At 37.3% G+C, this 17577-nt stretch overlaps 1 protein-coding gene across 2 annotated transcripts in view; it reads left to right on the top strand.

Annotated features, from left to right (window-relative positions):
• Positions 1–17577, top strand: part of LOC126334888 (coatomer subunit delta) — a 110823-nt gene that overhangs the window by 41023 nt on the left and 52223 nt on the right. For both annotated transcript variants that reach the window (XM_049997588.1, XM_049997587.1), the window contains exon 6: positions 5000–5167. In XM_049997588.1, coding sequence (XP_049853545.1) covers positions 5000–5167 — 168 coding nt within the window. The remainder of the gene's footprint in view (positions 1–4999; positions 5168–17577) is intronic.

Genomic DNA, 17577 nt, shown 5'->3' with positions numbered 1-17577 from the left:
GGAGCGCATAAGGGAACAATTGACAGGAATGGGGGAAAGAAATACAGTAGAAGAGGAATGGGTACCTTTGAGGAATGAAATAGTGAAGGCAGTAGAGGATCAAGTAGGTAAAAAGATGAGGACTAATAGAAATCCTTGGGTAACAGAAGAGATATTGAATTGATGATAGGAGAAAATATAAAAATGCAGTAAATGAAGCAGGCAAACAGGAATACAAACGTCTCAAAAATGAGATCGACAGGAAGTGCAAAATGGCTAAGCAGGGATGGCTAGAGGACAAATGTAAGGATGTAGAGGCACATATCACTAGGGCGTAAGATAGATGCTGCCTACAGGAAAATTAAATAGATCTTTGGAGAAAAGAGAACCACTTGTATGAATATCAAGAGCTCAGATGGAAGCCCAGTTCTAAGCAAAGAAGGGAAAGCAGAAAGGTGGAAGTAATATGTAGAGGGTCTATTCAAGGACAATATTCTTGAGGACAATATTATAGAAATGGAAGAGAATGTAGATGAAGATGGAATAGGTGATATGATACTGCATGAAGAGTTTGACAGAGCACTGAAAGACCTGAGTCGAAACAAGGCCCCCGGAGTAGACAACATTCCATTGGAACTACTGACAGCCTTGGGAGAGCCAGGCCTAACAAAACTCTACCATCTGGTGAGCAAGATGTATGAGACAGGCGAAATACTCTCAGATTTCAAGAAGAATATAATAATTCCTATGTGAAAATTACCGAACTATCAGTTTAATAAGCCATGGCTCCAAAATACTAACACGAATTCTTTACAGACGAATGGAAAAACTGGTAGAAGCCGACCTTGGGGAAGATCAGTTTGGGTTCCGCAGAAATGTTGGAACATGTGAGGCAATAATGACCCTATGACTTAGCTTAGAAAATAGATTAAGGAAAAGCAAACTTATGTTTCTAGCATTTGCAGACTGAGAGAAAGCTTTCGACAGTGCTGACTGGAATACTCTCTTTCAAATTCTGAAGGTGGCAGGGGTAAAATACAGGGAGCAAAAGGCTATTTACAATTGTATGAATATCAAGAGCTCAGATGGAAACAAGAACTGAAAAAGAACCAGAACAGAAACAGAAACCAGATCTCAGTTATAAGAGTTTAGGGGCACGAAAGGGAAGCAGAGGTTGGGAAGGGAGTGAGACAGGGTTGTAGCCTATCCCTGATGTTATTCAATCTGTATATTGAGCAAGCAGTAAAGGAAACAAAAGAAAAAATTCAGAGTTGGAATTAAAATCCATGGAGAAGAAATAAAATCTTTGAGGTTGGCCGATGACATCATAATTCTGTCGGAGACAGCAAAGGACCTGGAAGAGCAGCTGTACAGAATGGACAGTGTCTGGAAAGTATGATATAAGATGGACATCAACAAAAGCAAAACAAGAATAATGGAAAATAGTCGAGTTAAATCGGGTGATGCTGCAGGAATTAGATTAGGAAATGAGACGCTTAAAGTAGTAAATGAGTTTTGCTATTTGGGAAGCAAAATAACTGATGATGGTCGAAGTAGAGAGGATGTAAAATGTAAGGTAAGGTTAGGTTAGGTTAGGTTAAGTTAAGTTAGAGACTTACAATGGCAAGGAAAGCGTTTCTGAAGAAGAGAAATTCATTACCATCGAGTATAGATTTAAGTGGCAGGAAGTCGTTTCTGAAAGTATTTGTATGGAGTTTAGCTATGTATGGAAGTGAAACATGGACGATAAATAGTTTAGACAAGAAGAGAATAGAAGCTTTAGAAATGTGGTGCTACAGAAAAATGCTGAAGATTAGATGGGTAGATCCCAAGCCTAGTGAGGAGCTTTTGAATAGAATTGGAGAGAAGAGAAATTTGTGGCACAACTTGAGTAGAAGAAGGGATCGGTTGGTAGGGCATATTCTGAGGCATCACGGGATCACCAATTTAGTATTGGAGGGCAGTGTGGAGGGTAAAAATAGTAGAGGGAGACCAAGAGATGAATGCACTAAACAGATTCAGAAGGATGTAGGTTGCAGTAGGTACTGGGAGATGAAGTAGTTTGCACAGGATAGGGTAGAATGGAGAGCTGCATCAAACCAGTGTCAGGACTGAAGAAGACGACGACAACAACAGCAACAACAACAACAACAGCAACTTGTTATCATAGTTCTTCTTAAGTAGTGACAAGAAAACCAGTAGGAAGTAGCATTAGGTAAAACTAACTAAAACTTGGAATTGTGAATCAGTATTTCCCCAAATCATGTTTGAGGCACCATATGTCAAATCTATGACCATGAATCAGCTTATTCCTACGGCTGAGTGTGGTGAAATTTTGAAATCCGGCAGCTCATGTTCCCCAAGATGATGTTGAAAATATTAAAAGTCCTAATTTGAGTCTCTTATACAACATTGCTTGTGTTGAAACCATACACTCCACCTTCTGAATGTTTCAAGCGTATTGAAATTGAAATTGCTTCATCCAGGAATTTCCATGATTGTTATAAAACTGAAATTGAAAATCATAAGAGTCTTAACAACCTGTGTGGCAGAATCTCCATCTACAGAGCTACAGAAAAACTACTGAAAAGCTATGTTCCTATGCACTTCCAGGCTGCTCTCTTCCAATTTAACATATTTCTTACTGTCAATTTCACCACAAGGTACAGTTATGAACGTTAATTCATAAAATTACATGTATAAAATGTTGGTATCATGCAACTATTTAACGTTCTAAAAACGAATGTTTATCCTAGGTTTGATTCAGAATTCGGAACTCACTTTACATTGTTTTTCATTTGGTGTTTATGAATATATACTGTACTGTGCACAAATTATGCGAAAACTTAATTACTAAGTTCCTTAATAGTAATTAGTATACAAACAAAATCTAGAAAATGTGTCTGCTTATGTGATGTATTTATATGTATTACTTAGTTCTGTCATATGGTGTTGTGTTCATGCAATTCAGTTATTTAAATATAAATAAATTGATTACATTCGTTCTGCTGATTTCCACACTTTTAGTGCAGCATTTGACCATTACTGTGCTTGTAGCTGTACCAAACAATAGCATTCGTTAGTGGCTGTAATATAACACCTACATTGTGATTTTCTCATGTTGCATTTACTAATAGAACTAATATTAAAATTATTGTATTTTTTAATCAGCAGAGTTTATATTTTCTGTAATTTTTCTAATAACTAATGCAGCAATGGGGTTGTTTTTTCATGACCTTTAAAAGGATGCTATTTGGCTTTTTTTTTTTTTTTTACCTATATGGATTGGTATCCTCGTTTGTTTCCAGTGATGCACAGAAATGGCTTCTTTTCAATTTCCTACTGATTCTTGCAAATATAATTAGTTCACACTCAGCCATAGCTCACAGTGGAAAATGAATATGCTTTATGATATCAGATAATGAGTCTTTGCTTGCTCTGTATGGACCATGTTGCTAAATGTAACTGGCTGTTCCTAGCTCATTGCACATTAGTTGCTTCTCACACAGCTCTGTCGAACTGACTGCTATTGTAAATGCAGTGTGTAGAGATCAGTAAATAACCCAGCTAGTGAAACTTTTGAAAATTACTTTTAACATTTCTAGTGCTTAAAATGCCTACATTTTCTCTAAGATCATTTTACTAAAACTGTATAGTTTTGTATGGTAAGCTCAGAAGCACCTTGGTCCATTCCATTGAAGTGCATCCTCTGTTGTGCCAGATATTAGTGCTGTATTCTCTTCGAGAATATGACACAAAATTTTCGGACAGAATTTTTGGATGTGTATTTGTACGCTACCTCATCAAAGATTTCATCCAAAGGCTAGCAAAGTGTTTATTCTTTTGTGTGTGCCTTTCGATGACTCAATGCTGCTGCTATTTGATGAGTACTCTTCTTTATTCCTAAGTTACTTGTATTCACCTTGTGTTTGAGGTAAGTGGTAGATGGGCTTGCTTCTCAGATGAAATGTTGTCAGTGTCAATTCCAATAGATTCACAACAATTGTGACAGAAGCTGGGTTACGTTATAAACTATAATCTAAGTAAATACACAATAAGTAAAGTAATAAAGCAGTTTAATGTTACCATACTGGGAATGTTGCAGTGGTAGGAGCTACTATACTCTTGCCACAAAAGAAACTGCAGAGAAACGGATAGTGAAAACTTATCGTGCATAAAATGGAAACAACAGCGTAACAGAACACCCAGAAACATAGCATTAGTCAGTCAAACCAAGGAAACCCAGAGTTTACAACTTAATATCAACTCGTACATCTCTAAGAACAGCTCTGTATGAAGCATACAATAATGTGCACAGTCAGATCTGGGCAAAAAATTTGTGCCATAAAATCCTTGGAAGCTCAAGACCTGTAAAATCAGTGAACAGATCACTTAGATTTTTTTTAATTTCTAAAAATCTGTGAAGGCTATAATAACATAATTGATATGCTGACATTATAAGTTTGATCAAAGGTCTGGGAGAGTGTCACATTGTAAGTGATCTGCATCACATTGTATATTTTGGCAAGGGTTTAATTTTGCAGAGAGTAACTGAAAAGTACTCAATAAGTTTATAAAAGAAGTAGATGCAATGAGAAGTTATCTAATAACAAACACTCTTCTAAATTTTAATGTGTTGAACATCTCTTCTCTTATATTTTTGCTTCAGCGGTGATCCCAGGTTTCCATAAAATGTGGAACCAGATCCCATTTCTTCATATTTACCTTATACCCACTGCCTTCAGACCAGCTTTAGATTTCACTGCTTCTACAGCAATAGCATACGAAAATAAACCCTGCATCGGCTATGTGTTATTGTGGTATAAAAGTCTAGGATGTTTAGCAGATGTTTTGTTTGCAATTTAGTGTTCATTGAATGCAAATCTGTTTGTCAGCCTACATTTCTAAAGTTTTTGTAACCTATTGTTAGTGTGTGTTTCACATATGAGGCTATTTATATGGTATCTAATAGTGACGTGTCTCAGGTTTTATTTATCATTTTTAACTCTACTTTCAACAGAAAGCCAACAGTTCCAGCAAAGGCAATGAAATTGGGCAGTAAATCAAGGGATGTGGAATCATTTGTGGATCAGCTAAAATCAGAGGGAGAGAAGGTTGTCTCACCAACTATCAACAAGTCTGTTGCCAACACAAAACTACCACATGCCTCGACCGAGCCAACAGAAGAGTGAGTATCTTACAGCTATATTATAAACATATCCAAGAGTTAACTGACAGTGACTAGTGGCTACCTAATGTTTTAAACTTAATGCAACTGTAATTGCCAAAATGAAATATGAAGAAAGATGATTTTTGTCAGCCAAGATCACATTTGTAAAAGTTTTATTTATGATGACTGGTTTCGGCAAGCAGCGATACCACCAACTGATCTGTGAATAGTATGCATCAGATGTAAAATGTATTACATTATGAAAACTGGCATACATGTTATTAATATAATACAGATTTATTATTATTGCACATATGCCAGGGAAGGTTAATACATGTGGCCAATTTGAGCTATAAATTTACTCTGTATCTTAATTAGCTGGACACTTGACATAAGATATATTGACATATGAAAGTTAAAACCTATGTACACAGTATGCTCAAAGTTAAAACCAGTATTTACAAAACGTTTCACCAAGTGCATCCATCCTGTATTACACATCACAGAGTACATTACTGATGCAAAAGCACCACTGAACTGACACATGGCGAAAGTTACTAGAGAACATTTTGACATTTAGTGCCGCTACAGGTCACTTGTGTATTCAGTTCTTCATCAGTTGAAAATCTAAATATGTAATTTTAATAAAAATGTGATAGCTGGTATATGTTGAATTGCAGACTGGCACAACAAGAACTGTCAGAACTTAGTCTTTTTGTTGTGCCTTTCTGAGACTCCACATCTCTGCTATGTGGTGAGAAGCAACCATCCTTTTTATAATATTGTTACATTCCGTCCTTGATTTTCCATTGTTTGATAACTGGTATACAATCATAAAATTATTTCATTAGCAGATAGGAGCTAAAATATTTTCTAAAAATAGAATGAAGTATGTAACCATGTGGAAGTAAAACAGTAAGCTGAAGAAGACAACTTGTTAAGACTACAAAGTTTTAATCCAAAATCTTTCTTTGCAACATGTCTGATACAAGAAAAATAATCACATAGTAGCATTTATTGACAATATGCTAGCACAGTGGAAACGTAATTGATGATTAAGTTTGCACAGCATAGAACCCCATATGTACTGGTAGCTTATTATACAGGTGAAAAAGAGACATTCTTGCACTAAGCAGTTTTAAGGTCAATGTCCACAGCACACACATGCAGAGGCAAACACATCACAGGAGATCATTGACACATCACCTGCTCAGTATACCATGATACGTAGCCCGAGGTCTACATATGATTTTGGACTCTCAGCAACCATTATAAGGGGAAAACATTAAAATCTCACAACCACAACAGTAATATTACAATGATGACAAAGAAAATTCTCTAAGACACTAAAATATTTGGATATGATAGGGATGTAATTGTAAGTTTGAGGTGTAATTAAGCAGTGTGTTGCCCATGGGTATAAACAATAACAAATCCACAATGCAGCTACATAGAGGTCATAGAGAAATAAATAGCCCATACATGATCCTGCTAAAGATAGGTGAAACAAGATGACATTTAGCTCTGAGGTAGTGTGAAATGTCATGTATACAAGAAGAAAATTACAAAATTTAGCCTTTCTGTCCTCTTCAACAGATAATTTTTATAAAGAGCTCTTTTAAAATTGCAAGTAAGTCTCAGATTATGTGGGTCAAAATGTAGGCAAGAGATTTCTATAAAATGATTCACTTGTGTCAAACTAAGGTAGTTAAGGTAGAAGGTATTTTTAAAAATAAGCTTACCAAAACACAATTTGAGGATGCGTTAAATTTTTCCAAAGTAAATTAAAAATATTGTTAGATCAAGTTAAGAGTAGACACAGTAAAATCTTGAAATAGTTGGTGTCATATGCCTTTAGAACTAATGCATTTACTCCAGATGATGTACTCATTTTTGCCAATCAAATTAAAAATCTTTGTAATATTCAGTTTCACTGGTGCAGAAGAAAAATTATGAGAAAAGAGCTTGCACTATAGTATATTAAATAAATGTAAAGTGGAAGATGTGGAAGAAATAATAACTAATACCACAATTATGTACATTCCTCTGTTATGAACTAAAGAAAGATCGTAACAGTGGCAGTTAATTCAGCTGATGATATAAGTAATGAACTTGATGTATTATCACAAACTTTTAATGAAAGAATCGTCTCGAATTCTATTAACAAAGAATTGCATGGTAATCAAGCTATTGCGATCAGGGCGGACAAAAGCACTACTGTCATGGTAGTACACGATCAAGATTACATTTTAAAAACTGAAAAATTCTTTACTGCAAATAGTATTGCTAGCATTGCTAAAAATCAACCAATAAATTCAATTAAATTTAAAAAAAGAAAATAGATGCTTGCAATTTAATCCTGGATGGTAAAGGAAAACATGGTTTGAAGGTGATGAACTTAGCTCTTCCTGCCTTATGCTCCCATGTCGAGGCATGTAAATGTGAAAGGTCATTAGACCGATCGTTGACGAGAGATTTGTGCCTAACTACAAACTGAAGAAATTTTTATGTCAGAAATTAAAAGAAATTTATGTTTTTGAAAATTCACTCAGTATAAAAACCAATGTGGAACTTGCATCATTTTTACAAAACATTGACATTCCTAATGACTCCACATAGGTATCATCCGACATTAAGAATGTATATAACAGCATTCCTCTTAAGGAATGCCTAGAAATTATTAACAAAAATTTAACTCACCAAAAATTGAGCCAGGCTGAAGTTAAGGAACTGATTGAATTATTGGAATTATATTTATTTTTCATTTGATGAAGGCCTGATCGTGGAAAATAGCCTAGCAGGCACCATGGTTGACATTTTTGTTAAAAATTTAGAAAGTAAATTTTTTAATAACAATACAAGTTGTGAAGATAAAACTGTATATGTATGAGACACACAGATGATGTGATTGCCCTCATTAAAGGTGACAAAGAGGCAGTGCTAGATTACCTAATGGCTTTAAACAGGATTCATAAGAATATTCAATTTACTGAGGAAATAGAAAAAGAAGGAATTATTAATTATCTAGATCTTACTATTAAAAGAGTAAATAGCAAGCATAAGGCCAGCATTTTCCGCGCACCAACATGTACAGATTCCATTATAAAGGCAGATTCCTGTCACCCATTGCAATATAAACATGCATTTTTCAACTCCATAAATCATAGGTCGTATCACTAGAACAAGATTTCAGTCACCTTGAAGCAGATTGCTGTAAACAACAGATATAATAGCCAACTAGTCGAGACTTCCATAAAAAAAATTGAAAAATAAACTGAACAAGAATAGCAGTAAGATTCTGCACCCTTTAACTGCCTTTGACTGCTGGAGCTACGCCACCTGCTTGGCGCACTGAGGTGCCCTGGCCTGTGGCGTAATTTGGCTTCCTGCGCTGCGTGCCTGTCCCTCAGAGCTGCCGCTGGGACCGGATTGGCCAGCGCTGCCAACCCGCCTTGTGCTGAATAATTCTTGGCTGAATACGACTCGCACAGAGTCAGCATGAATTTTTGGTGAGTTTGAGCTGTAATATTTTGGGCAATAGTTTTTGTAAAGAAATAAAATTTGGCCATCTTGTGAAACTTTATGCATTCTCTTAAGAATAATAATTAAAAGAATTTTACGAGCCATATTGAGCCTGAAAATTGTAGGTAAATTGGCCAAAAAAATAGGCACCTGAAAAAATTTCAGTGTTTGGCTTCTTGCATCTCCTGAACTAATGCTGTGACAAACGTGAAACTTGGCATGTAGTAATCTAACAACACAAGGTTCTTAAATATAAAGTTTCATTTCCCTAGCACTTTTCAGTACTGAATGAATGAAGAGCAAAATTGAACATTTTGTAAAAACGTCAAAAATGCGGCATTTTCATTCTGATTTTGCTAAAAAACAATGCTCTGTAAAACATACCAAGCTGTACAACTGGAATGTAAGTTGGGCATGAAAATCAGGACCAAAAACAATGTAAACTTTGGGTTAGCATATCTAGTAGTGTGAACACATGATGAAAATGAAATGTAGAGTGCAATAGATTGACTGCACAACAATAAGGAATAAAAAAATTTCTTCCTCTTTTATTTTCCAATAATCTACAAATTAGTCGAAAAGCTGTTGATTTTTATGAAAAGATGAAAGCAGGGTGTATTCGATACTTCTTTTTCAAATACTGTTTTCTATTAATGCTTCAAAGCCAGTCTCATTCAAACAACAAATTTTAAGCCCCCCACCCTCCCCAGAACAGAGTTTAATTTTCAATATTGGCTAGCAACAGAAGCAAAGTAGCAAGAAAAATCGTACTGAGAAAAGAGTTTTAACTTTGGCATGTTGTTTCTTGTTGATCAAAGACGTTTAAATCAGGTATGGAAAACATGCTTTGTACAAGTAGACCTAATGTGATCTACACTTGTACTACTAAGAGTAAAAGAATATAACTCTTATGTGTTAATAATTTAAATGTATTGTCTGCAGATTAATATATGGGTTTTGTTATACTGTCACAATGTACTCGGCGTAATCACATTTGCCACAGTACAGGTACTGCGCCACCTCAATCACAAAGTCCGTTCATTTGCCAGTAAACTGCTACATATGAAGAAGTCGGGCTTCGTTTGAATAGTTTTACACCTGTTGCATCTATTTCCCATCCTTCTTTTTCAATCCGGGCTTTGGGCCTGCACTGGCAAAGTTAAAAATAATTTTACATTTTTCCTTTTTTTGGTAATTCATTCAGAAGCATCAATAATAGATACAATATAGTTCCCAATGATTAATAATGCTTCTTTTTATGTTAAGTCTCAAAGCAGTGTGCAACATATAATGGAACGTTGCAAGTTTTGCATTGGTATCTAGTTTCCCGGCGCACTTTCTGTTTCATGCATACCACACATCTGCGCATTAGCGTGATTTTCTGCGAATGTTCACTCACAATAACAGCTGGAAAATGTCTCCCTGTGAATCGCAGAGGATTGTCGTCATCGTAGTGCCTTCCCCTACCAGCTTTTTTCCGTTCTGTAACTTATTTTTCTACAATCTCTCTCACGAGAGAAAGGTGAAACTCTGTGAGTGCCATTTTTCGCGCTGTTACCAACTGGTGGAGAGCATGAGCATTTAGAATGCATAAATCCAGAATGTGAAAAATATAATTCTTATACCATTTCACAGTCTTTTGCACTGATCCCACTGAGCTCAGTGACATGTCACAATGGTCAAGTGCACCCATACTCTGATTGTAATCGACAATACATTGCGGTTTCTTTATTTTTTCGCCAGTGTTTCTGTCAGTCTTCTCTGTTTCAGTCATTTGTGTTGTGTGACTTGTGGTCAACATGATTGCGAGTACCTTGTCAGTGGACCTAAACTCAGTTCCTCCTTGTTTTAATTTCTTCTGCAGTTTTAGCATGTTGCACCTGTTCTTACAAACAGTGCCACATGCGGTTGTTCCACAGTTATGAAGCCAGAGGAACAGGTTCGGGCTGGAGTGCCAATTATTGACATATAGAATATGACTCTGTTCCAAATATGGTCCTAAGAGTTGCCACTACGTCGCCACTTTTTCCCAAACTGTGGAACCCAATTTTTGTTGTTGTGCCTGTATATACAATAAAATCTAAAATATACCCACTCTGACAGTCACACAATACAAATGTCTTTATTCCAAATCTACTTCACTTGGTTGGAATAAATTACTTAAAAGATAATCGTCCTTTGAACAGCAAGAGACTTTCATGTGTACAATGCTAGTGATGTGAGTGAAATGAATTAAGAAACGTCTTTCGAATTTTGTCAACAATCGTCTAATTTTAAATAGACTGTACTTGCAGAGTTATCACTGAAGTGTAACATTCTCAGAAGTAGACAAAAACGATCTCAGGATATAATTTCGCTGAAAACTATTGTGTTCAAAACTGTATCTCTGGACCAATACTGACTTAATTTTAACTTCTTAACTTGTGCCGTTAAAAGGCAAACAGCAATAAAACAATACATTTCCTCAAATACAGTGTCTTTCCACTTTGACAGTCGAGAATTCACAGATTCTGTAGTAATTTCTCTGGTGTAAATGTAAAAATGATTTGTTTTGTCTGCAATAAATTGCAACAGTTCTTGAGACATAAATATCACAAAAAATGAAAGAATGCTTGGGTCAGTATCTGACTGACATTTGTGTCGAACTTGAGTCATCAAAGTAATGGTTTAAAGGCTGGAAATCGGTTTCTTTCCAGTCAAATTTATCACTTAAGCGCGCTCTTTTCCGAACCATTTCACTTAGGATTCAGAAGAACTGCTGACTGTAATTCTTGCTCTCCCCTCTGATGTAAAGGGCTGAGGACTACAGCTTCAAGATTCTGTTGAAGACTCATCACTGTTAGAAACCTCAGATAATTCACACTCACTGTCGCTCTTAGTGAGCACATCCAGGATTTCTTTATCTGTGCAACCATGGCAAAGTAACATTTATCACATAGAAAACAAGAAAACTGACAAAAACAGGGATCGAAGTCGAATTCTGCAAAGAGGGAACACAGCAACAAACCTATATACACTCTTTAACTATACAGTCGGACCACTGAACAGCTAGTGGAAGAGCAGGGCGGAAAGAGAGCTCTGTGTGTTTACACGTCTGTAGTGCTCATTTAGCTGTGACTCAGCACACCCAAACTCGTCCCTAGCAGTGGGAAGGCCGGTGGCATGGCACGCATAAACTCGTCCTTAGCACTGTAGGGAAGACCCAAGGCCGTGTGTATACAAGTCAGCCGTGCCAGGGGAAGGGCGAGGCATGACGAGTTTACACATCCCCAGTAGTCAAAGGGTTAATAAAAGTGGCCTATAAACAAAAATATTTATGACAAATTTGAATGGCAGTTCTATAAATTTTATATTTCAGTAGCTTTTCAAGCCAACAACACTTAATAATCATAAATCATGACAATTGGAGAAAATAATGACAGATGTAAAAAAAAAAAAATTGGTATGTATAAGCTGGAATGTGGACTATGCAAAGGATTCTATATAGGTCAAACATGATGATCTTCTTTTGCCAGATACAGAGAACATATTGGGAAACATAAAGACACAGTATTCGGTTATCGTCTGCAAGACTCTAATGAGCACAACATTACCAGCATCAACCACAGTGTGAAGATTCTTCACAACACACCTAAAGGCAAGAAGTTTGATATTCTTGAAAGTTTACAAATAAATAGTCATCAGAACGAAAACAGCAATAATGTCCTTAACAACCAGATAGATTTTACACATAACAACTTCTTTAAAATGTCTCACAATGTACTGTAGTTGCAATTTTTTGGTTTTAGCTCCTTTTATTATGTTTTACAGATAATATTGCTAAAAATATTAATGAAATGCTGTTGTATACATATCATTTCTCTGGTTTCAAGTGTCATCAGAAGCAGACCATGAGCAATGAATTGGGTTAAATATTCGACATTTAACGTCACGTCAGAACTGATCATCATCTTGTCTCACCCGTCTTATGCTGGAATATGCATAGGCTATTTATTTTGCCATGACCTCTTACCCGCATCATACCTTTGTCCTTGCTTATACCCAAGGACAACATACTGCTTAATTTCACATCAGACTTATGATTATATCCCTGTTTTATCAAAATCTTTTAGGCCTTAGTGAATTTTTTTTGTCACTGGTGTCATATTATCTTTGTGGTTTTGAGATTTTAATGTTCTCCCTTTGTAATGGTTGTTGAGAGTCCAAAATCATATGTAGCCCTCGGGCTACGTATCATGGTAAATTGAGCATATGTTGTTGCGTCAGTGACCTTCTGTGATGTATTTGCCTCTGCAGGTGTGTGCTGAGGGCATTGATTTTAAAACTGCTTAGTGCAGGATTGCCTCTTTATGACCTATATAATAAGCTACCAGTATATATGGGGCTCTATACTGGGCAATCCCGTCATCAACTAGTTTTCCACTGTGCAAGCATGTTGTTAGTGAATCTACATCTACATGCATACTCTGCAAATCACACTTAAGTGCCTGGCAGAGGGTTCATTAACTGTGTGTTTATTTTTCTAGTATCTGATATGTTCCAAAAACAGAGTTTTGGAGTATGACTTAGGTTTTAATCTCAACAACAAGTTGTCTTCTTCGGCTTACGGTTTTACTTCTACATAGTTACATACTTCCTCCTGTTTTTAGAAAATATTTTAGAATCTACCTGCTACCAAAATAATTTCATAATTGTGTACCAGTAATCATGTTTTTATTAAAATTATGTATTCATAACTGCAATCGGCGATGGGATGATTACAAAAGTGACCTCTAGCAGCACTAAATGTCAAGACGTTGTGTAGGAACTTTTGCTGTGTGCCAGTTCAGCAAAGCTCTTGCATCAGTGATGTACTCCGTGATCTGTAATATAGGGTTGATACACTTGGTGAAACATTTTGAACTTCGAACTAGTGAAATATTTTGTAAATAATAGTTTTAACCTTGACATGCTAATGCATCTGATATCAACTACCTATTTTGACTTCAGTAACTATGTCAATGGCTTCAGCTTCACTTTCCTTCAGACTGCCAACAATATTGACAGATTTCTTCTTGTAATTTATGAGTCAAGTGTTTCTTTGGTAGTGTACAAAAGACTGAAAAAGAAGACAGATCTATGGGATAACAGATATGGGAAAAGATTCACGTACATCTAGTGTGTTTTCGTGATAACTCTAACTTTCTTTATTGAATGAGTTGTCTCTTGGTATTTTATTCCAACATTATTGCTTGTTTGATTGTATCCCACATTTATTATGTCTTACCTCTTGCTTTTCTATTCTGTTTAATTTTATATACATCTTCCTGCCCTGCCTGTTTCATTCCAGAATCCTGTGGAATAATGTTTTGTACTCTGATGTCAGTTGGATTAGATTTAATTTGACGTTACAAATTGTCTTTGATGCATGAATTCCAATGACGGACGTCTACATTGCATATTTGTCAGTAAAGACCGTAAGTGTTTTAGTTCTGTGTGGCTGCAGTTATGGAAATTCTGGTAGAGAAGACAAAACAAACAAAAATTAGGAAAGGCAGCGTCTCACGTGTAGCTGACTGATGGGACAGAGACAAATAAATGTAATAGTGTTGAAGTACATGCCCAGGCGCATTAAAATGTTTGGGTTAATGTGTAATTATGTGTGGAAGAGTATCTACATACATTAGAAAAGAGTGGTTGCTTGAAAGCTAGTAGAGAGAGAGAGAGAGAGAGAGAGAGAGAGAGAGAGAGGTGTGTGTGTGTGTGTGTGTGTGTGTGTGTGTGTGTGTGTGTGTACACTAAACATCAGTAATTTTCTGGTAAGTGGTTGACTTCCCCTATTTCATTAATAGTTGTACGGAATGATCATTTCAAGGCAATAAACAGTCATACTCCTTAAGGCAGATGCAGAGTTTCTCAATGCAATCTTATTTAAATCACTGCCACTTGGGCGGCGAGTGTGCCACAGAGAAATGCTCGAATCTCTTTGCAGAAACAAACTGACCAACAATTAGTGCATACATTAAATCAAACTGTGCTTTCATTCAGCTATATTTACATAGGCATTACAACTTAAAACTTTTCATTGTGTTATGAAAACAATAGACTGCTATTCACTGTAAAAATTACACATTGGATTGCAGACAGGCATGGTGAAAACACCGTTACATATTAGCCTTCAGCCGAAGACTTCTTCAGAAAACAGAACCTCACACACATTCACTCAAGCAAGCAGACCTCACACACACGACTGCTACCTCTGGCCACTCTGACCAGACTGTAACAGAAACTTGTTGAATGGGAGCAACAATCCGGAGCAGGGTGAGGAAGGGGCAGGGATAGCAGTGTACAGGTGGGTGGAAAGGAATGAGTGATGCCTCGGGGTGCATGCAGGGAGTAGAGGTGGCAGGGGTGGGCTGACACTCTGCATCGGCAGCCTGGCCGCCTGGGGATGGTAGATCTGCAGTGACAGGAGCTGCTCCCTTGTATAGTATGTTAAAGGTCTCACAAGGCTTTCAGAGCCAGACACTAACCTCAGACCTAGTCTGTTATGGCATACCACCCCCCCCCCCCCTTTTTCCCCAGAACTAGCTACATAGGAGCGCCCTCTTTGTCGCCCACTACCACCTTGACTGGAACAGCTGAATCACATCCTTCATCAACGCTTTGATTATTTTATCATTTTGCCCTGAAATAAGGGACATCCAATCCAAGATCCATCCCACCCCTCCAAAAGTGTTGTTACATTATTCACCTAATGTTCACAACATCCTAGATGGTCCCTATGCCACTCCCAGCCCCAATCACATGCCACAGGGATCATATCCTTGTGGAAGACCAGGCCACAAGACCTGCCCAACTCAACCACCCAGCATTTTTTATTTCAGTCCTATCATGGGCTTATCCTAGCCCATCAGCGGCTGGCCACATGTGGAAGCAGCCATGTTATATACCAACTCTGCTGCAATCATTGTTCGTCTTTTTATATTGGTATGATTACCAACCAGCTGTCCACAAGGATGAAGAACCATTGCCAAACAGTGGCCAAGAGCAAAGTAAACCACCCTGTGCAACAAGAAACAGCTATACATAGTGTACTTAATTTCAGTGGCTACTTCACAACACAAGGCCATCTGGATCCTCCCCTCCCTTCTGAACTGTACAGGTGGGAGTTGTCCTTACAACACATTCTCCACTCCTGGAACCAATCTATGCTAACCTGCCATACTCGTACCCTGTACTTAACACTTTCTGCCCCCTCTGTCCTGTCATCTCACCTCATCGCATTTAATTCGCTTGCACACTCTTATTGTACACTGCTCTTTGCTTGTGCATCCACCCCATCTCTGCTCCTCTCCTTTCTGCTCCCTCTTTCCCTGCCCCTCTCCCTTCCCCACAACTCCTGACACTGTATGTGTCAGCCCTGTCCTGCCACCTCTAGCCCCTGCAAGCTTTGCCAGGTATTGCCGATGCCTCTTCCCCAACTTGTACCCTTCTGTCCCCCCCCCCCCCCCCCCCCCCCCGGATCCAGATTGTTGCTTCCATTCAATGCATTTCTGTTGTATTCTGAATGGAGTGGTCAGAGAAAGCTAATATTAACAGTCTTTTCATCATGCTTGTCTGCAACTCAGCATGTCATGTTTATGGTAAATAGCAATCTGTCCTTATCATAATATTATTGATACAACCTGGGCTTTCCATTGGTTGACTTTCCATTTTGTGATATTTGTTGAAACTCTTCAGGGTGGACTGTTTCCATCATATTTAACTCAAACTGCTTAGAAATTAATCTGTGTAACCAACAAAATCATTGTGATAAAAATCATTGTCACTTGTGTTTGTACTTAAACATTCACCTAAAAGCCCTGCAATCCCTTCCTCAGAACGGACTATGCATGAAGAATTAGGCATTTCATGCCTACTAGAATGGAGAGCAGCTACGAAGGTGGGTTCATTGCATGTTCTGCACACGGAGAGAGGGAAGATAAGTTGCGATGCTGCCAATTTCCTTCTATCAGTTCAAACTCTGAGACAACTGACGGCGTGCTAGCATAAACATCTTTCCACAGTGAACTTTAAAGAACTGCAGTCTTAGTAACGAGAATCCTTGCGCACGCGCGTTCCCGCCCCCCCCCCCCCCCCCCACACACACACACACAAAACCACAACCTTCCACAAAGGATTAATTGATGTTGAACTAAATCACAACATTCCCGGTCGTATAAAATATCGGGATAAATAATTTTTCTATATAGTTGAAGACAACAGTCTCTGAAAGTAAAACAGGTGTAAAGAAAAACATAAAAAACCAGGAAAACCACTGCATTTGGTAACAAGGTATATATGCAAAACTTTATGCTGTTTTCAGATTCGTAAAAACTTTCTTAAAAACTCTAATTTATATGTATGTAAGCAATAATGAATACTTTTCCTGTTGTATAACAGAAAGCAAATGAAAGCCCAGTGATGATGCTGAAACCTCAACAAAACATCTCCGGATGAAAGCACAAAAAGAAACAATTGTCAATTGTTTTTTGCTCAAGGCGGATCCCTTCCAAAAGACCAGTTTATTTGTAAAGCAAACACAGACAGAAGAGCTTCAACCTCAAGCTGATACATACACTATCACACTATTTTGCCAGTAATCATGATGTAGCTTCAGTCTTTCTTTAAATAATGTCAATGTTTAATGTTCCGTCCTTTGAATGACAACGGTTTGTTTCATTAATCAAATGAATTTTTCCATTGCTTACATTAGGCATCCTCAGTGATCGAATACATTTAAAGCATTTTCAGATTTTAATAATTTGTGACCGTAAGGATATCAGCAACAGATTGTTTAATGTGTTACTAAAAGCTAATTTTCTTTCATTATGGAACCTGCTATGGCGTTATAGTACGTGTACTTTATTGAACGAAATATGCTT

Source organism: Schistocerca gregaria, chromosome 2, assembly GCF_023897955.1.
Source record: "Schistocerca gregaria isolate iqSchGreg1 chromosome 2, iqSchGreg1.2, whole genome shotgun sequence".
Lineage (NCBI taxonomy): Eukaryota > Metazoa > Arthropoda > Insecta > Orthoptera > Acrididae > Schistocerca > Schistocerca gregaria.
This window is presented reverse-complemented; position numbering and strand designations above follow the sequence as displayed.